The sequence below is a fragment of the Phoenix dactylifera genome, chromosome 1, assembly GCF_051530095.1.
Source record: "Phoenix dactylifera cultivar Ajwa chromosome 1, Ajwa_hap1_PhDact_Kaust_v1.1, whole genome shotgun sequence".
NCBI classification, from domain to species: Eukaryota; Viridiplantae; Streptophyta; class Magnoliopsida; order Arecales; family Arecaceae; genus Phoenix; species Phoenix dactylifera.
Genome location: NC_143190.1, coordinates 5,506,488 through 5,528,584, shown reverse-complemented (window position 1 = coordinate 5,528,584; position 22,097 = coordinate 5,506,488). Strand labels below are relative to the sequence as shown.

The following is a 22,097-nucleotide window of genomic DNA, read 5'->3' as shown; positions in this document are numbered from 1 at the left end:
TACACTTCCGAGCGACCGAGCTCAGTTGGAGGGGCTAGGATTTGCAGGGTCATTGACGAAGCTTACACTACCAGCATCCTAGTAAGTGATATCACTTTTGTGCGGGTGTTTGATCTCGACCAACCCTTTATTTTTTATGCCAGTCTCTCCAGTGCTTGACTACATCTTCAAAACTATTTAGAGAAAAAAAGGCACTTAAACAGTTTTCACAATGACAAAACAAGGAATAATTTAACTAGAGCTTGTCTTAAGAATTTGTGGTAGCTCTATTAGATGTTTTGTTGAATAGAAGTCGGAAGCTTCAAGAGTAAGAGTACCAAGTAGGTTTGCCCCAAGCATGCAAAGATCTGATGTTAAGCTCCAGTGAAATAGAAAGACCTTCATACACAAAAAAACAACTTTTTTTTTTGAATGAAAATGAGCATGGTTTGGCCCAAGGATACCAAAATTTTGACAACAATACATGCGCAACCTTCAAATTGATCCGATTGAAGCACTGCACTAGCTGAGCTACCGAAAAGTTCGAGTGATTGGCTTCTCAGATCGTGAAGATAAGCCGAAGATCATCACTTGTCTCTGTAACAATAGTTTGACAGTTGCTACGCTCGGGCGGTGATGGCTCTAATGCTAGTTGCTCTCGAGATAGTGTTGAGTGATGGGGATCTTGCTTGAACCTTTGCTCCAACATAGGATCCAACTTGAAACAGCAAACATACGAAAGTTCTTTTGCTAGAAAGTAAATAATAGGGCACCCACTGATGCCTATGTGAGGCAAACTCTCAGTGGAGATCTCCTAGGAGCGATAAAGTGATAGCTCAAAAAAATAATAAAACTCAAGAGCACATGTGTCATGCCCCGAACCCAAAGCGTAACAAATGACGCATACCTGCATGACGAATTATGCAAGCATGCAAGGCTACAAATCATATTGGAATCTCCAAGCAATAATAATTCTTTGATCTTTTGTAAATTAATTTAATCATGATCTAAAACAAACCATTATAGTTACTCCAAAGTGACATAAGTCGAAATATTCAAATCAAATAAAATGTTCTAACTAAACTAATCTAGATCAAGGTTCGCTGTACCGGTACTGGTAGGCGTATCGGTCACCTACCGGACCAGTACGGTTCCGGTTCGTACCGAAACCAGCCGATACAAACTGGCCAGCTCTTTCCTGCCGGAGCCGGAGAAGAAGAAGAGAACGAGAGAGAGCGCATGAAAGAGAGAGAGGGAGGAGACCTGTGGCCGCCATCGGAGAGCCGCGGAGGGGCGGAGGGGCGGCGGAGCCTGCGGAGGGGTGGGGGAACCCGCAGGGGCACGGGCGCGGCTTTTTAATTTAAGAATTTTAAGTGAAGTTGGCAAATCCGTTACTGAACAATCTCTTCTAAGCTATCCGGAGGCATTCTCTAATTAGCTAAATGTTCTTTATTATTTGCTGAACATTCTCAGAATCCATAAATCTTCTTTCACTTATATTATCCTAATAAATAAGAGATCTGTACTTCCTTTCATAAAGAGCCTCATAAGGGGCCATCTAATTACTTGCTTGATAACTATTATTATATGCAAATTCGACCAAAGTTTTATTCAAACTATCCCAAAAAAAAAGCCACAAGAGTCCTTGTCGGATACAATGGATACAGGAACTCTATGCTGTTGGGAACCCGCCCATGCCGCAGAAAATTCAAAAAAAATTCAGATGGCAGCGGGATCGACGTTCATCGCATGAACGTGTTTCAAGAAACCGTTCGTAGATAGATAAGAATTAAAACTTTTAGAAACTTAGGAAGATCAGATCTTCACCTTGTGCGGGTAGATGATCACTGCAAACTGATGATCGTGGTTTTAGATGAAGGTTCGCTTGAAGCCGTTCAAGTGCCCGGCCTCTACGGGTATCCACACGAAGCACAAAACTGATCCAAGCTTTCTATCTCCCCGGGGTGCTAGCTCCCTTGCAGAGATAACTTTGATGGCTGATTTTCTCCCTTTCAATCAACCCTTGATTGTGCTTGGGAGGAGGAGGAAGAAGGATGAAGAGAGGAAGAAGATCAAAGCCTCTGCAGCCTTCTTTCTTTTCCCTGTGTTAGAAGGAAGAAGGGAGGAGGAAGAGGCCACCAAACAATCTTCCTTTTCTTTCCCTTGCTTGCGGCTGAAGATGGAGAAGGAGGAGAGGGAGGCCACGGCTGCAAGGAGGAGGGCTTTCACTCATTAGGGCGCCGGCCCCTTGCTCCCTTTTTAAAGCCATCGAGGGCTCCTACAATTTAGGAGCCCTAGACTAATTTCCAAAGAGGGGGCGCCGGCCCCCTCTCTTCATGCCGCACCAAGAAAAAGGAGAGGGGCTCATGCCCCTCTTATTTGGTTAACCTAATCCTCCTCCAAGGAGGATTAGGTGTCCCTCTCATAGTTTGGTCCTAATCTAATTAGGCTTGGACCAAGGGTGAACCAATTTGGGTTTAATCTAGGTAAGTTCTAATCTAATTAGAACTTAATGAACCATGACTCAATTGAACCCTTCAATCCTAATCCAATTAGGAGTCTTGTTGATTCATTAGATTAATAATTAATTAGGACTTAAGAAATCCTAATCCAATTAGGACTTATTTAATTTTTAGTCCTAATCCAATTAGGACTCTTATTTGAATCCGAAGTCCTAATCCAATTAGGACTTCTAGGAATCCTATTCTAAGTAGGAATCCAAATTGAATTCAAAATCCTAATCTAATTAGGATTGTGGAAATCCTACTCCAAGTAGGAATCCCAGTCCTACTCCAATTAGGATTTCCAGTCCTAATCCAATTAGGACTCTAGGAATCCTACTCGAAGTAGGATTTGTGTTTAAGTCCAATTAATTAATTTCCTTTGTTCCTTCTTCAACTTATTATCAATCGAATTGATTACTTGTGATTCCTAATTACGATTCAACCATCGGATCGGTCAGTACTTCTTATGTGTGTGACTCCATAGGTTCTACTCTGACTGGTAGTGAGATATATTGCGATCTCTATCAGAATATCATTGAAAACTCCTTTCAATGGTACGATTCCAACTCTACTCATTAGGGTTTATCGATCATCGAGATAATCCCTATGAGTCCCATCATCCACCAGTGACACCTAGCAGCATGTAGTGGCTACCCAGTAGAATAGAATGATGAACCTCTAGGTGCAGTTATCATGTGATACAGTCCTTCTATCGTGGATCCCTACAAGACGGAGGTCATGGATAACTCGTCAAATCCCTTCGTCCGTCATATGTCAAGATTTATTCGACTTAAGTTCGAGAGCGGAGAACTCTTTCTCCACTGTGCAATCTGCCCCGGCCGAGGCCTTACAAACTCAGTCTTACAAATCACATAGGATCTCTCCTTATCTATCAAGGTTGATAGATTCCTTATAGGTGCATACCCTACTCCTACAGTGAACCTACTGCAGCCAATCTACACTGCATGAACCCATATGGCTAGAGACCATGTATGTGTGCAGTCAAACTACAATAACCTCACTGTGAGTAGCCGAAGCATTGCAGGTCAAAGGACCAGTCACACTACTACAACATCAAGCAAGTCACTGACGAGTGGATTGACATCCAAGTGACTTCTTGTATTGGTCACGCTCAGTACCCTTGTTCTCAAACAAGCACCTGCACTATTACTTCAGTGTCCCTACACCATAGACTTGAGTCTCATCCATCCATAGGGAAAGTAATGTGTGCACTGATCTCATCGGATCAATCACCGTCCTCGTGATGATCCATCGATTAGGAGCGTTTAGAAATTAATCACTAACGATACATGGCTCAAATTCTCAACTCTTGAGAATATGCATCATCTTATTAATTCCTTGGACGATTCATAGACACAATAATAATATGAATGAAAAAGATGCCTTTCTTTTATTCAATAATAATAAAGTCAAGTACAAATTATGTCCTAGAATTAATAATGTGTCAGCCAAAATTGGCTTCTAGGGCATACATCTAACATATGCAACCTCACTATCTGCTCAATATAAAACTCTTCAAACTTTTCTAGTGTCATTCTTATTTTAAATGCTAAAAAGTGAGCTGATTTTCTCAATCTATCTACAATTACCCATATGGCATCATAACCATTAGGAGTACGAGACAACCCAGAGACGAAGTCCATTGTGCTGTGCTCCCACTTTTATTCAGGAATCGAAAAAGGATGCAACAACCCTGTTGGTCTCTGATGATCCACTTTAACATGCCGATAAGTCAAACATTGTGCTACGAACATGTGCAATCTCTCTTCATGTTATTCCACCAAAATATATTCTTCAAATATTTGTATATCTTAGTACTCACATGACGCACTGTGTACTCTATGCTATGAGTTTTTTCTATAATTTCTCGTTTTCATTTAGAATCATTTGGAATACAAATTTTGTTATTGAATCTCAATGATCCATCCTAGTGCATTCTAAACTCTGACTGAGAACCTGACTTAACATCATTTTTAATCTTTTGTAGCTTGCCCGACCAGACCCATTCTCATCTCCTCTCCGCCCCTCTCTGAAAGATACTCTCCAAAAGATCAAGGAAATTACCAGCACAATGGATAGAAGGTCAACGTGATTCATGGTTTCGCGAACGGTGGACGTGGCAACAAGGCAGTGGTGTAGTGGCAAAAGGAGAGAGAAAGGACAATAGTTGACGACGAAGAAGGATTATCAGAGGACGACGAGAGTGTTGAGAAGGGTGGTGGGGAGAAGAATTGGTGGGGGCTCGGCCTCTTCGAAGCGATTGAGGGCGAAGAGGCAAGCTGAAGGGAGGATGTGGACCAAAATAAAATCTTCATTTGAAGAGCTCATATTGATGTCCATGGGGGCTAATGCTGCAAATAGGTCGGGTTAACCCGTGGCACAACCCATTTGGGAGGACCCATAGGGTCGGGTCAGGTTCTAAAATTAGATTCGTTCTATTTTTTGGATAGGGTCTGAGTTTACTGAATTCAGACCCGACCCGATCCATTTAATTTTTGGGCAATTTTGGGTTTCCTACCCAAGGTGTTAGCACTAAGTTGATTGATTGTATGCATTCAAATTTGAACTATCCAAGTAGCACTAGGTTGATTGACCGTATACGTTCAAATTTGACCTATCCAAGTTAAAGTGTGAATTATTTAAATATTGGATGCTATATATTCTTTTGAGGTGAGATTTCAAGTCTACTTCCGCAGTAGGGAATTGGTATTCGAAATGCCTTGGTGGTACCAACGCACTGCAAGTAGTAGTATCTCTAGTATCGTACCCTCACTCGAAACCCTTGACATAAGGCATCTGGCCATCAGATAGATAAAGATCTAGAATGAAAATTAACAAGAGAATAAGACATAAGAAAGGTCTCCAAGAATAGAAATCTCTAATTCCATATAAATTTGTAAAATCATAATTTGTTATTTCAAAATTTAAAAACACATTACAATCCATCTATCTTTGTTCGCTTATAAAAGATGCTAACTAGCATAAGTTTTATTAATTAATCTGCTAGCTTTGAACATCATCAGCAAATCGGCAACCGAAGTATAAAAGTTCTTAGATAGCTTCTCTTAGTATCTCCAAAATAGAAAAAGAGCTTTCTAATGCTAACAAGTATGAAATTCCATATCTGTTTGGATTTCTATTCGCAAGCTAAATCAGAGAGAGTGTAAACTGTGTTCAGAAAGAGAGAGTTTACACTTTCTTTCTGAACACAGTTTACACTCTTCTGTTCTCTTCGCAAGAGAGAGTGTAAACTGTGTTCAGAAAGAAAGAAGAAAAGTAAATTTACATAGTTTCTGGGGTAGATAAGTTTAAATCAGGAACTACGTGCATACCAATCAAGACAGAAAGTACCAATATCTCCTATTCAGACTTATACATAGTCACTATCAAAATGCTTATCTAAAAGATTTCAATCGAACTGTCAACTAGTATTTATAGCTAATTCTTGATTAAATCATGCAGAAATGATTCAGAGTTTCTTGAGAGTATCCAGCATGCTTTGGCGTGGCCGATACATGGCCTCTAGAGGAATAGCCTTGGGCAGAGTTAGACCCGAGCCTTCTGTCATGTCCACCTCTTCCTTTCCAGTTCTTTCCCACTCAAAGCACTGGATCAAGGCTCCTAATGCTAGGCCAACCACCCTCACTGCAAGGCCTTCACCCGGGCACCTTCTCCTTCCCATCCCAAAGGGGATCATCAACTTCCCTTCCCCTTTCCCACCCTCAAATCTTTCTGGCATGAACCTTGTAGGCTCCTCCCATACCTTGGGGTCCCTGTGAATTGAGTATGCATTGACTAGCAGCATCATTCCGCATGGAATATGAAAGCCTCCCACACTGCACTCTTGGGATGATTCATGAGGCAGTAGGAGTGGGGCAGCTGGGTACAACCGAAGAGTTTCAGTGATGACGCACTGGAGGTATGGAAGGTTAGAAAAATCCGCCTCCTCCAGCAGGCGACCTTTTCCTACACGGGCATCTATCTCTTCCCTGGCCTTTTTCAGTGCCTGTGGGTTGTTAAGTAGGAGAGACATGGTCCATTCAACTGTATCAGATGAAGTATCTGTGCCTGCTGCTAATAAACCCTGTCAAAGAAAAGTGCTGCATTGTGAATTTGAGTGACAATTTTTAGCATGATAGTTTAGATGTAAAATAAACTGCTATATAATTGGGTCGAATTTAACTTGGCTGCAATATTAATGGACATTCGTTGTAGATAAAGAGAAACTAAAAGCCAATGTAGGCTTGGCAAGTTCTCACAGTTGAAGTGAGAACTTAGAGAACAAATTAGTTCAGCAAGAAGATGCCCAATTGTTCTCTATATTGATTTAGAGAAAGCTTATGCCAAGAAAAGTGATTTGGAGAATTTTAGGAAGAAAAGGTGCACATAAATGATATACAAAAATAATTAAGAATATGTAGGTTAGGTATTAACAAGTGTTGGGTGTTGGTGTGGTACAACAAAAATTTTTCCAGTCACTACATATTTACATCAAGAATCAACAACTATTTCTCAGATTTTCAGATTAAAACATGAATATCAAGCAAATGGCGGCGTGAGGAGATTTGTGCAGTATGCCATTGGTCTATCGTCGGAATTTGAAGAAGATAAGATCGAGTTCAGTTGCTTTGAACCTTTAAGAACTTTTGAGATCACATAATACTACTTAAATTTGTCGTAAATCTACCCTAGAGAAAAATAAAGCAGATAATAATATACATCAATTTTTTTGTTCTAAGAAGTGTTTTTTGCTCTCATTACAAATTTTCTTTTATACATCTTATCTTCTCATGCGGTTCCAAGTAGTGGTTAGTTATTCCCCACTTGCCCCCTATGTTGTCTCTAACTGACCATATCTTCAAACATACGATAGACAGATTTTTTCCGCCTAAATCTATCATTGAATTTTGAAGATATCCAATCCATTCGTTGGGTGCATTCATCATATAACCAATTTGGCTCAACAAGCCCATTGGACCACATATGTGAGCAAATATACGGTGCAAACAGCAACAAACCTATTATTTTGTATACTGATCAAAGATGAACTCACGTCTAATATTCAAGAAGATAGACCATGATCTATGTTATTTGTAGACAATGTGGCTTTTGTTGATGAAAATAAAATTAGATTAAATACTAAATTAACATTATGGAGGAAAATTTGAGAAAATAATGGTTTAAAAATTATATATAAAGATAGAGTATGCGAAATAGAAATTTAATGAGAATAAAATGAAGGTATAACAACAATTAAAATTGATATACAGGAGATACTATAGAGTGACCAATTTTATTTTCTAAGATTTATTATAAAAAATAATAGGAAGATGGATGAAAATATATGTAATAGAATTAGAGCAAATTGGATAGCATGAAAAGATATATTTGGAATATTATATAATATGCCCATACTTTGGAAATTTAAGAAAGAAATCAATAGAATCGTGACAAGGCTTGTAATATTGTATGGCTCCAAGTACTAGGTAATAAAAAAAAGAAATTAAGTGGGACAGAGAAGTAAATGAAAGCAAATAAGAAATAAAGATCTTAAGAGGCTTAATTTGCCTTGCAGAATGTAGGAAAGGAAAAGGGTTGTGAGGAAGAACACGGAAAAATCGTAAGCAACATCAAAGGTGGTCCTGGACAAAAATAGTTGATAAATATGTATTAATAAATAGACCCAAGATAGTTTGTGGAGAACTAGATAATTATAATTTAAAAAAATTATAAAGACACTGCTTCAAATTTGGTCCATTACACTTAGATCTTAAAAATTAAAAAGTTTTAATTAGCCACCAAAATTTTATTTTCATTGCAATACGGCCTAGCTATCTCTCTTGATACTCACACCGTTAATATAGTAAGAAGAAAGATAAAAATATTCTTAATTTAGAGAGATAAGATCATGGCCTTCATGCAATCTTGAAGCGCTCTATCCTCTATCATTTACCCACATGCACAGATCTCAAAGTGCTCCATCCTCTATCATCCATCTCCGTGCAGATCTCTAAGCACTCTATCCTCCATTATTTATATGCTTGCACAAATTTCAAAGTACTCCATCCTCTATCATCCATCCACTTCCATATATCTCAAAGCACTCAACGTATCATCCATTCACCTGTATAGATCTCAAAGCGCTTCGTCCTCTATCATCCATCCTCTTGCACAGATCTTAAAGCAATGTATCCTCTATCATTCATCAGCCTGCATAGATCTTAAAACGCTTCATCTTTTATCATGCATCTGTCTGCACAGATCCTAAAGCACTACATCCTCTATCATCCATCCGCGTGCCCAGATTTTAAAACACTATATTTTCTATCATTCATCCTCCTGCACTGATCTCAAGGTGCTTCATCCTCTATCATCCATCCGCCTGTATAGATCTCAAAGCACTCCATTTTCTATCATTTATCCACCTGCACAAATCTCAATTCATTTCATTCTCGGTCATCCATCCGTTTGCATAGATCTTAAAGCATTATGTTCTAAATCATTCATATTTATGTATAGATCTTAAAGCATTTCATCCTCTATCATTCATCTGACTGCAGGGATCTCAAAGCAATTAGTCTTTTATCATCCATCTATCTCCAAAGATCTAAAAGCGCTTTATTCATGTGACTCTTGCTCCTCTTTCTTTCAATTTGCGCCCAAAATAAAAGTCTTTTGCTAAATTAGTGGGAATGATAGTTTTGAAATTTTACAAAAAATTTGTTATTAGGAGATCCCAATATGATAATATTTTATAATGAAGATAGATTGCTAGGCCACGTTATAATAAATTTAAAATTTTGGTGGCTAATCAATATTTTTAAATTTTTGAAACCTAAGCATAAATGATTCAACCTGAGAAGTAGAACCTGGAAAGTAGCTCTATAAGTTTTTTTATAATTATAATACATTATGATTAAAAAAAATTTAACCCACCGGCCAAATAATTAATTTGGGAAATGGCGGTGGATGTTGGATCATGTGCCACGTCAACTCATGCTAGTAAGTGGGAGCCACAGCCACCCGCGATTAATGGATCCTTGCATCACACTTCTGAAGTGGAAAAACGACAAGGAACCGTTCTTTATCCCACAATTGCAGCAAATGATGACATCTAAATCGGACTGGACTTATTTTATAGATTTGGATCCACAAAGACCAAAAAAATGGATAGATATCTGGACAAGGCAGGAAAACTTACCACGCCAAGAGATTTGATCATCTGGTCGGTGTAGTACTCGGGATCCGTCTTCTGTAGCGATAGCAATACACCCATCATGGTCTTCTTCTCCACCCCTTCATCCTTGCTTTTGCTCCTATGCTCATCTATCAGTCTCTGCATGAACTCATCCCTTCCTTTCTGCACCGTCACCAACCTCTTGTTAACTCCCTGGTAATCAACCCACCTCAGCACCGGAAAGAAGTCGCCAAGATTTGATGCTCCGATCAAGGAGGCACCTTCCTCGACTAACTCCCTGAAACGTCTCGCCTCCTCGGAGACCCCACCCTCCCCTTCCTCCTCCCCGTAGTACCTCTTCCCTGTGATCATCCTCATGAGCACGTTCAGGGAAAGTGCGAACAGCCTTGACTTGAGCTCCACCTTCGAAAAGCCCTCCGCCGAGGAGGCCTTCCAGTCTCGAAAGAGCTGTCTAACCGTGGCCTGGACCTCGTCGGCTCGGATATCGGACAAGGATTGGAGGCGGTGGGTGGAGAGGAGCTCGACGGTGGTGATGCGGCGAAGGTTGCGCCAGTGGGGCCCATAGCTAGCGCCGCCGAGGGAGGTGTAGTTGTAGCTTATCGGCTTCAAGGACGGGAGGCGAGGACGGTTGGCGAATGTGATGTCGTTCTTAGTGAGGCACTCGTCGACGGCGGAAGGGGAGGAGACGACGAGGACTAGGCGGGAGCCGAAGTGGAGGCGGAGGATGGGACCGTGGAGGTCGGAGAGCCGGGCGAGGGTGAGGTGGAGGGGTTTCTTGAATAGATGGAGGTGGCCGAGGAAGGGGAGGGAGGGAGGGCTCGGTGGGAGGTTCTTCTTCTTCTTGGAGAAGAAGAGGAGTTTGATGACGAAGAGGATGAGAAGGGAAAGGAAGAGGGGGATGTAGGAGACTGTTTCCATGGTGGAGATAATTACAATGGCACCGACTGGGTGAGGAAGAGCCCCAGCCACTGACGGGATTTATGTACATACACCCAAATGCATGTACGACAAAAAAAAAAAAAAAAACGAGAGAGAAGGACCGGGTTGCACTCGAGCGAATTCGACTACATTCTAATTTAACAATAAACACCACACATTGTTGGATGCAACATATTACCTTCAAATTACTTGCTTACCAAAAAATTTATATAACTCAAAGACATCTAACCTATACATCGAACGGTCCAAAAATAGATAACCTAAATAACACTATAAGCCACTAAGGTGGTAGCTCTATGAAACTGGATCTTACTTCTAACTAAGTTATTCCGAGTTTGAAACGTGCGGGCGCCGATTAAATTGTGGAAACCGGATGCTTTCCTGTTCGGACGCGTGGTTTGGAAGGACTTATTGGTCCGCTGGTAGCCTCGGTGATGCTAGGTGTAACGTATTCACACAGAAGGTAACCATGCCGAAGCTCATAGGAATAACGAGCCGGGTCCACGAATAGGGAGGGTATGAGTAAAATCGGCCGGCGTGCCCAATACACGGTCATTTCTGCCCTAATGGAATATTCTCCTGGCGGGATGGGAGCCCAGTAGGAATTGCTATGCGGGGGTGAGTCTGTCCTTTCCTCCCCCTTCCCTTTTTCCTCAGCAAAAGAAATATATATATATATATATATATATATAATTTTTATTATTTGATGTATAATTTAAAAAAATAAATTATATAATTTTTAGTATATAAATATGTAGTTTGAAGATAGTAAATTATATTCAATAATTTAGTTGATCTATATAAAATTTTTATTATGTAATTTAGATTTAAATAGTTTTGGACGTTGATCCCCGCGTCTAGTTAAATTCATTGCGCTCTCTCTGTATGAATACTAATGTCAGGGATGTTTCTGTTTTTACCAATCGTCCAGGAGTAATCTACCCATCACGTATTAGATTCGGTGGGGATATTGCCAAGGAAGCATGGGACAATTTGTATGGGCAAACGTCAGCGCTGGTTCTAGCAAACAAACGTTAGCGCTGACGCGAGCTGACGAGGACTCATGCGTTACCTGCTTGATTGTGTAATAGATTAATGTCTGTGGACGAGCCAGGCCAGGCAAGGAAAAGCTGATGGGACTTTAATTTCTATCCATATTTGAAATGCTGATAGCTATCGATCTAATAATTAGACGACAAAATCATTCCAGGTATGCACTATTTTTTTTTTTAATCCAAGTGGAGCTTTTCTTGGGCAGCTTTTGCCCATCTTGATCGGCTGCAGGAACGTCCGAAACACTGCGTGGGATCGGTGTTAGCCAAGACCTGCCACCAAATCACTGATTCGCACTGATGATCTTCATCATTTTACTTGCCATATATTTCTCTGTCTTTTAATTATGCATAATTGCACTTTTTAACATGCATAATTATAAATTTTTATGCAAGCAATATAAACGTAGCATCCATCTATATATTGAGCTTAAACCACAAAGTATAATCCAAAGTAATTTAACTAATTTTATATTTTTTAAAAATAATCACATCATTCCTATATAGATTCAATTTACTGGAGCGGTTGCATTTTCTTTTGAGAAATTCGAAAACAAATCTAAGTGCAATTTGGAGAGTTTCTATAGAATAGCACAATAGAACGGTATGCCGTTCTTCTTTGCATAATGTAACATGCTAAACTTTCAATGCGCAAACCTAAATTTAAAGTGTGCTGCAGATTCTTAATAATCCTTTCATGGCTACAGCTTTCTCCAACCAAATAAAGCTGCTTCCCCTAATACAAATTAGCATCCTATGGATTTTCTGGTTAGGGGGACATGTACTTATTTCAACATAATTGCTAACCGACTGTCACCCATGGTTCGCATTGTCGAAAGTTGGATGTGGTTTTTGGTGAAGGGTTGTTAAGCTTGTTGAGGGTGTGGCACTGGACTACAGGAACTAGTTTTCTCTGTTTATTCTATGTAATTTGGTATGATGTGTTTTTTTTTTGTGTGTGTCTTGGAGGGAGGGAGCATGGAATGACATCCATTTTGTTGTGAAAGAATAACATGTTTATTTTTTTTTTTTTTGGAAGAATGGCATGTCAATATATATGACACCAAACCCTGACATAAGAATAAGTAAATAATCAAAGAAGAGTTGGGTAGATAAATTTATTTTCTTTTTAACATATAAATCAGCAAGCTCAGCTGACTTTACATAAGTTGCAATTTTGGCATCAGAACTTACTTGAATAAAAAGATAAGGAGATATATATGTATGTACACACACAAAGAGATATATGCACAGGGAGATAAAATCCAAAAGTCTAAGACCAATATAAGTTCCGAATTGGCTTCATATGAAGGTTGTAATTCTGGGATCTGAATATAATCAAATAATGGAGCTAGCCAGCGATCTACAAATAATGTTACATAGGAAGCTAAAACTAATTCTCTGAACATATAAATAGGCAGCTTAAGCTAACTTTCAAATAAAAGTCATAATTTAGGGATCGGAACAAAATTAGTTTAGGATAATTTTAATTATAGTCTAAAACCGATTTTGTCTTTGGTCCACAAGTTTAGCTAACTTTGCATGAAGAATTTTTTACGTCTATACCCTCCAAAATATACAAAATTGTATGAATACCCTCGAAAAATTGCTATTTATATGGATACCCTTATCAAATACTATGTTTACATATATACCCTTCTTTTTCTTTCTTTTTTATATATACTATCTAATACCTTTTAAAAAATAAATGATTTAAATTTGAAACAACTAAAATACCCTTACAAATAGATGCGCAAAAAAAAAAAAAATCTTTATAAGGATCTCATATTACACATGCAAATAGCAACTTTGCAAGAGTATTCATCAAATTATGCATACTTAGGAGAATATACACTTAAAAAAATTTAATAAAAAATGATCAAAATTTAGTAAAGATAATTCAATTGTTCTTAATAAAAAAAAGTGGCAAAAAAATATGAATATTATCATATCACATAATCACATGTTAATATCAACTCTTCTAGAATGAATCATATTACTTTTACAAAATTCTCGCCTCAAAAACAAACAAAAACTTAACATGTACAAATCACTAAAAAATATTTTACTAATCTAAGCATGCATAATTAATTTAAATTTGATATATTTTAATCTTTTAAAAATATTAAAAATATATAGATGTTACAGATTCAATAATGATAGTTATATCAAAATTAAATAGAGAATAGTATTACCAAAATGATCAACTAATATCCAACTTGATTGAGTCATTATCTTAAAAAAAAATTAACAATGTGGTTAAATCTTTTTTTGATTTGTCGATCCAACTGAATCATAAAAGACTTAACAAGTTCTAGCCGAGTTTTGATTTTTTTTTGTAATAGATTTTTTGAATGTATATTCTTCTAAATATGAAAAATTACATGAGTATTCTCATAAAGTTGCTATCTGCGTGTATACCCTTATAGCTTTTTTTTAATATCTATCCATAAGGATATTTCAATTATTTTAGTTTTAAGCCATTTATTTTTTAACAATGTTGGATGGTACAGGTACATATAAAAAAAAGACACATGCAAATAAAAATTTTATGAGGGTATTCATACAATTTCATATACTTAGGAGGGTATATATGCAAAAACTTCTTATATAAAAGCGACAACTTAGGATTCTGGATATGGTTAGATGTAAATTTAGTAAGTTATAGATAACTTCGCTATATTGTCAAACAAAAAATAGATATTTTTAGCAGTAAGTTGATATTGAAAAATTTTGTCCTTTTTTAGAAGTTAAAACCCCAGGAGGCATGTGTTTATCTCAAATTAGCTATGTATTGGGAGATCTTGGATGCTTATACAAGGTTAACGATCGCAAATAAATGTTTCTGGCTACTTTTTGAATGAGAGGTCGTAAATCTTACAAATAGTATCATAAAGAAACTCGGTCTAAGATTCCTATGGACCAAAGGATATTGCAGAATGGATTCTTTTAGATCTGACTATAGACCAATCATAGTAATTAGTGACCGGATTTTAATTTTAATTTGTCATTTGTTCGTTTATTTGATGAGGATGCCAAAGCTTCAATGGGAAGAGTATCAGGCTCGGTACAAGGTGTGTGTTCAGACTTACATCGACTATGTATCGGGAGATAAAAATCTTTACTATCCCAGGAATATATTAATGATACGATAGCAGTGGAAGGAAAAGAGGACAAAGAATTTAGCCATTTAGAGAAACCTCTTTTCAATCAATCATGATAAAAATAGGGATGTAGCAAATCCCCTTTGAGAGTGATTTGGTATCCTTTTTTTCATGGCTCTGTGATCGATAAGTTTTTCCAATTGCACCAATTTATGCTGTTGATTTGCTTCATTTCTTTCCACCTTCCATTATTTTGTAAGACTTATCCATGAATAATTTATCCTTACGATCAGATAAGCTCTTAGTCCACATATAAGTCTACGACTTATAGACTTCTATATAATTATTATATACTTTCTTAAGGGTAGAAATAAATTTCTCATCTTAAAGCCATTGAGGTTCAAAGGAGATTCATCTCTCTCTTTGCTTCCCCTGTATTCTCCTTCATGTTTGTGAACTGAAAGCTTAGCATGTTATGTTCTGCAAAGGAGAATAGCATATAGTTGCATTATGTAGAAACCCTTCGAATTGCACTTAGATTTGCTTTCAATTTTCTAAAAAGGAAAATAAAATTGCTCCAGTAAATTAAATTTATATTGGAATGATGTGATTATTTTCAAAAAAAAAAAACTAGTTAATTTTTTTTTTATATATATACTTTGGGGTTTAAGCTCAGTATGTAGATGGATACTACACTTATATTGCATGTATAAAATAGATAGCCTGTCAAACATAGAAAAATAAATATAAAAAATTATAATTATTCATATTAAAATGTGCAGTTAAAAGACATGGAAATATATAGTAAATAAATGATAAAGATCATCCAGTAAACACCTTTCAGCTCAGTCTGAGTCAATGTGGAAGTCAGTGATTAGCTAAACGGTAAGTAGGTCTTGAATAACATCACGACTCCATGTGGTGTTTCGGATTATTTTTTCCAGCCCGCCAAGATGGACAAAGCTACATAAGACAAGCTCCACTTGGATGAAAAAAAAACTTAATTTGTCTTGTCATGACTTCATCGCCTATTTAATTAGATTTGTAGCTGTCACCATTGCAAACTTGGATAGAGATTAAATTGTCCCATTGCTTTCAATCTTTTCCTTGCATATAGTCCTACATCACGAGTCATCTCCATAAGGGCTATGGCCATGCCTCTTTCGGAAGAAGGTAAATGATTTGAATACTAAACCTCCTCGATTCCACTCTGCCGTGATGCCCTTCACGGCTTCACCTTGTAAAACCTAGTTAATTCCTCAAAACTCCAATCTCCAAAAGATATCCTTCAATAACTTGATATTGATGTTTCCAGGAAGCGGTTTCTGATTGATTTTCTATTTACCAGACTGGAAAATTTTAGTAGTATCCCTCTAATCTATTTAAGTTTATTAATTAACCTTAAATAATTCAAATTTCCATGCACAAGACTCTTTCTCAATGAGAATTTAGAATTTTTAAGTTTCCATATGAGACATTAGTAAGCTTGGTGGTATGCTTTTTTTTATTTAATTCTATATTTCTTTGACATTTCAATTGGTTTTTGCTCAGTAGATTGACATCGGACAACTAGCTGCAACTTGTGCTGTTTGCTGAAGTCAACACACTATATTTCTTTCCAGAGGGAATAAGATTATCTGTCAATAGTAAATGATTCGCGTGATAGCCTACGGGGCTGACCATATATCCAAAGAAGAAATCTGACAAAGTAGATCTGCATCCGGCTAAACCGAACACTAGTTATTGAAGGAGCTACACACTGAGTCGAACTACTACCAAACGGATCTTACTAGATCCTCTTGGATTACATACAAAGCGTGCAGAAACGACTCAGAATTTCTCGAGAGTATCCAGCATGATTTGGCGTGGCCGATACATGGCCTCTAGAGGAATAGCCTTGGGCATAGATAGACCCGAGCCTTCTGCCATGTCCACCTCCTCCTTTCCAGTTCTTTCCCACTCAAAGCACTGGATCAAGGCTCCCAATACTAGGCCAACCACCCTCATTCCAAGGCCTTCACCAGGGCACCTTCTCCTTCCCATCCCAAAGGGGATCATCAACTTCCCTTCCCCTTTCCCACCCTCAAATCTTTCCGGCATGAACCTTGCAGGCTCCTCCCATACCTTGGGGTCCCTGTTAACTGAGTATGCATTGACCAGCAGCATCGTTCCGCGTGGAATATGAAAACCTCCCACGTTGCACTCTTGGGATGATTCATGAGGCAGCATGAGTGGGACTACTGGGTACAACCGAAGAGTTTCGGTGATGACGTACTGGAGGTAAGGAAGATTGGAGAGATCTGATTCCTCCAGCAGGCGGTCATGATTTGCTACTTGAGCGTCAATCTCGTCCCTCACCTTCTTCAACGCTTCAGGATTGTTGAGGAGGAGAGTCATCGCCCACTCAGCTGTGTCAGGTGAAGTACTTGTGCCTGCTGCTAATAAACCCTGTTATAGAAAAAATGCTGCATGGATGAGCTTGAGTGATTCTTGGGAATCATGCGAGCTTGGCTTGCAGATTTTTTTTTTTTTTTTTGCATCCTTTAATTGAATTTAGGTCTGCAAGTGGCTGCCACAGTAACTATATATGCACTGTGGCACACAGAAATCAGAAAAGCCCCAATGTGGATGTGAGAATTTCTCTTGTTGAGGTGTATGACATTAAATTCTAGGTGGATTACTTGTTTTTGGTGTGAGGGATGCTCTGTTTTGGAGCTCATTTTTGGATATTCAAGGCATTGTTCATGATGCACGAAGTGGTACTAGAATGACACAGAATCTCAGTAAAAAAAAAGAGTCAAAACTAGTTGGTTTGTAGTTTTTTCATTTGAGAATTTTATTTTGGAATAGCTCACTGATAGCACATTTTGTCCCCCAGCAAAAAAATTCTCAGATAAAGTTGATATTTAACATTTTGATTGCCTTATTCACTATTGAACTGTGTCGTTGATGTAAGATACAGCTGCAAGTTGACGAAGAACTGTTATATCGAGCAGCTTAACATTTTAGTGTGCGATCCATATGTAAAACTCCCATAAAAGAGATGAAGAGTTGATGCATAGCTATCGTATTTTTTTTCTGCACATTAATTGTACGAAGTTGGACAAAGCCTAGACTAATATGATTTCCCTTTTGAGAAAAAAATAAAAGAAGTTAAACACCATCCATTAACTTTGTTGAACATCATTGCTCATCTTTATGCTATTAGAAACTTCTTCAACTGATCTAGTTATTTTGGATTTTTGAATTGAGGTTAGAGCATGAGACGAGGTGGACGCCATATCCCCTGTATCTTGAAGAACTATATTTTTTTTTTTTTTTTGGCTACAGTATAAGTTAATGTGGAATAAAGGCTATAGAGAACCCTTTTTTATCTACTGTTTTGATCTACCAATATATGCTTTAGAGTTTGAACTAAACTGAATACATCAAGGACTTTTGTCATGTTTTTGGTACTTAGAGAAGATTTTTTTTTCTTTTTTTGGCTTGAGTCTTTTCCCTGCTTCAATCTTTTTTATTTTATGTGAGAAGGTAAGGACAAGCCATTTTACACATGGCAGTGTATGTGGATTTTGTTGGACAGTTGGACTAGTTACAGGCTCTTGTTTAAAATAAAAAAGGGAAAATAATTTTTTTTTAAAAAAAAAAACTCATGCTACTGAGCACTGGAAACCATGACGATGGATGTTTGTATCGACGAAGTTTTGGGAACCCACGAGACTTACTGCAGTGACGCCTAACCGGAGGCGGTACATAAAACACAAATATAGAAAAGAGCAAAAAAGTAAAAAAAAATAAATTCTACTAATCTATTTGTAATATATGAATGAAAAAGAATGAGGTCTTTAGATTTATTTACTTCGTCGAAAAAAGGGTAAAGTTTTCTGTATCTTTTTTTTTAGTTATTTTCGTTAAGTTCAAACCTGACAGGAGTAATATTCTATGACTAATAATTATTTAGTTTCAAATCGATTTATTTACTATCTATTATTTGGCCGGACACCACAAACACTGTTCCTTCTCTAGATTTGGATGCTCAAGATCAAAAATTGATGGAATTAAAGAATCTAACAAGGCAGCGGGGAAAACTTACTAAACCAAGTGCTTTGATCACTTCGTCGGTGTAGTACCCGGGATCCGTCTCCTGTAGCGATAGCATCACACCCATCATACTCTTTTTCTCCACCCCTTCCTCCTTGCCTTCCCTCCTATGCATGTCAATAAGCCTCTGCATCAATTCATCCCTTCCTTTTCGGTACCTCGCCAACTTCTTGCTAGCTCCTTGGTAATCGACCCATCGCAGCACTGGCAAGAAGTCAGCCAGATTCGATGCTCCGATCGCCGGCTCCGCCTCCTCCGCGTACTTCCGGTACCGCCTCACCTCCTCGGAGATTCCCGCCTTTTCTTCCTCCTCCCCGTAGAACCTCTTCCCTGCGATCATCCGCATGATCACGTTCAAAGATAGAGCGCTCATCCTCGACTTCAGCTCCACTCTCGCGAACCCATCCGTCGCTTTCGTGGCCTGCCAGTCCCGAACGAGTTGGCGCACCATGGCCTGGACCTCTCCGCTGCGAATACCGGATAAGGCGTTGAGGCGATGTGTGGAGAGGACCTCGACGGTGGCGATGCGGCGGAGGTTGCGCCAATGGGGTCCATAGTTGGCTACAGCAAGGGAGGTGTAGTTGTAGCTCAGGAGTTTCAGGGAGGGAAGCCGGGGACGGTTGGCGAAGGCGATGTCGTGCTTCGAGAGGCACTCTTCAGTGGCAGAAGGGGAGGAGACGACGAGGACCGGGCGGGAACCGAAGCGGAGGAGGAGGACGGGACCGTGGCGGTCGGAGAGGCTGGCGAGGGTGCGGTGGAGGGGCTTCTTAAGTAGATGGAGGTGACCGATGAAGGGGAGGGAGGGAGGGCTTGGTGGGAGGTTCCTCGTGTTCCTGGAGAAGAAGAGGAGTTTGACGAAGAGGAGGAGAGCTAAAGATAGGGAGATGTAGGAGATGGTTTCCATGGCGGAGGTAGCAATTGTGGGGCTAAGAAAGACGCTATTGAAGCTACCGACGGAGATAATCATCGGCTCTGTTTGTCGGCACTTTATAGTTGATGGAAATAAAATATAATATCCTGAAATTGAATTGTCCGGATCCTCCGAAGTTTCCAAGCAATACAAAGAACCTGGTCATCTGGCCCGGGCATCACATGCTTTGCATATCTATAAAATATAATATATAAATATAATAAAATTATCTTAACAATAAATTTAAATTTATTAAATATTTTAAGTAATTTAGTGCGCTCCTCCAAATTTCACGGTCAATTATAGATCAGACTCTAATAATAATAATAATAATAATAAATAATAAGCTACATCAGCCTAATTAAAGGCGAAACACTGCAGAGTGGACCAGAGCATATTAATGGATAACAAATCAGATATAATAACATAGGCAAACTTTCATTCTTATTAAATATTAAAGATTAATATTTTTTTTTCAAAGTATACTTTTCATATCAGTACTAGGTCTAACATTTGGTATGGCTATATAATCTAGTGGTATGCATCTGATAGCAAATTATAAATAATAGATGTCGCCCGAATACCACTATTTTAATCACTAGTAGTGCATGTCAAAATTAGCTTTTCAAATTACAAGTTGATGGGGTTAACGTATAAGCCCTATTGGCGGGGTAGATTAGATTATAGCTATGCTGAATATATAGATACAAAATTATTTTTATAAGCTACCGAATCTTTTCGTAAATAGGTTGTATGTTCAAAATAACTTATCTGCAGAAATATAAAATACAGATTTAATTCTTAAAGATAAACATAGCTTGCTTGACCATTTAAGCAAGCAAAAATAGAAATTATAAAAACTATTTATCAAACAATATAAACTATAAGTTTTAAAAAAAATTTAGAAAATATGTGAAGCGCTAGGTCATTTATCTTGTAGATGCCATCAATTAGATAATCTAATCACCTCTCTAAGATTTCTCAGAACCAAATAATCCAAAAACCACATGCATGTATCGAGTCGTTGACATACTAATATTTCTACAAAGCCCTTGGCCTGCGGCACGGCCGTCGATCACGTTCTGGCGAATATATTACTTTTCTTTTATTGCAAACGTAAGCAGGGATGCAAGTTGATAAGGACTGCTTACCTATTTGATTTTTATTACCGTGGACTGGGATAAGCGTGTTCAAACCGGGGGAAGAGTCATGGCAGCTTTTTAATTTCTGTCATATGTTTAGATTGCTAAATTGCTTCTTTTTTTTATAAGAGCTAAATTGCTTTCAATGCAGCTAGGCAAAATGGCAAACTAAAGTGGTGCAGACTTGTTTAGAATTCTCATCGCTTTCGACATAATTAGGTATAAGGCAAACTAAAGTGATGCAATTTTTTCTAATAAATTAGTGGATGCCAGCTGGGTTGGCTGATAAAGTCATCAAATTTGGTGGTGTTTGCAAATCCCTTTTCCATTTTAAAGAACTAAAAATAACAAAGCAATTTGGATGGTGACTGCAAAACCCATTTTCCATTTAAGAAAAAAAATAAAAATAATTATGAGTGGTCTAGATGTGCACCTGACTTGTTGACCGTGGGCTTGCAGCACCTCGAATTTAATTTTTATAATGCAAATGCACAACCTGCGGGGATCATGTTTTCCTGATTTCTTGATTTTTGTAATATCCAACTTGATTGAGTCATGATCTTAAAAAAAAAAAATTAATAATGTGGTTAAATCTTTTTTTGATTTGTCGATCCAACTGAATCATAAAACACTTAACAAGTTCTAGCCGAGTTTTGATTTTTTTTTTTTGTAATAGATTTTTTGAATGTGTATCCTTCTAAATATGAAAAATTGCATTAGTATTCTTATAAAGTTGCTATCTGCGTGTATACCCTTATAGCTTTTTTCATATCTACCCATAAGGATATTTTAGTCATTTTAGTTTTAAGCTATTTATTTTTTAGCAATGTTGGATGGTAGAGGTACATATCAAAAAAAGGACGCATGCAAATAAAAATTTTATGAGGATATTCATACAATTTCATATATCTAGGAGGGTATATATGCAAAAAATTCTTATATAAAAGCCACTGTTGCTGGAAATTGGACCCAGGGGCGACGATCGGCTGAGAAGGAGGAGCTCCGGTGCTGGAACGGTAGGAGAAGGCGGTCCGTCGGCGAGCGGCGTCCTCCGGAAGACCTGCAAGAAGCCGGTGGCCGGGGTTTCCGGCGCCGGCCCTCCGATGCTTAAGTTAGAGAGGGGGCTTAATGGAGAAGAAAGGAGATG

At 38.2% G+C, this 22,097-nt stretch overlaps 2 protein-coding genes across 2 annotated transcripts; both read right to left on the bottom strand.

The window, feature by feature from the left end:
- Positions 1-5,807: 5,807 nt before the first annotated feature.
- LOC108510689 (cytochrome P450 81Q32-like) lies at positions 5,808-10,781 on the bottom strand. Its single transcript, XM_039114439.3, has 2 exons — positions 9,706-10,781; positions 5,808-6,588 (listed from the first exon to the last, which is right to left on the bottom strand). Exons 1-2 carry the CDS (start codon positions 10,618-10,620, stop codon positions 5,974-5,976), a joined length of 1,530 nt encoding a protein of 509 aa, XP_038970367.2. The 5' UTR covers positions 10,621-10,781; the 3' UTR covers positions 5,808-5,973.
- A 5,717-nt stretch (positions 10,782-16,498) lies between these two features.
- On the bottom strand, positions 16,499-19,992 carry LOC103700913 (cytochrome P450 81Q32-like). Its single transcript, XM_039114438.2, has 2 exons — positions 18,891-19,992; positions 16,499-17,245 (listed from the first exon to the last, which is right to left on the bottom strand). The coding sequence occupies exons 1-2, from the start codon at positions 19,863-19,865 to the stop codon at positions 16,628-16,630; spliced, it is 1,593 nt and encodes a 530-aa protein (XP_038970366.2). The 5' UTR covers positions 19,866-19,992; the 3' UTR covers positions 16,499-16,627.
- Positions 19,993-22,097: the final 2,105 nt, after the last annotated feature.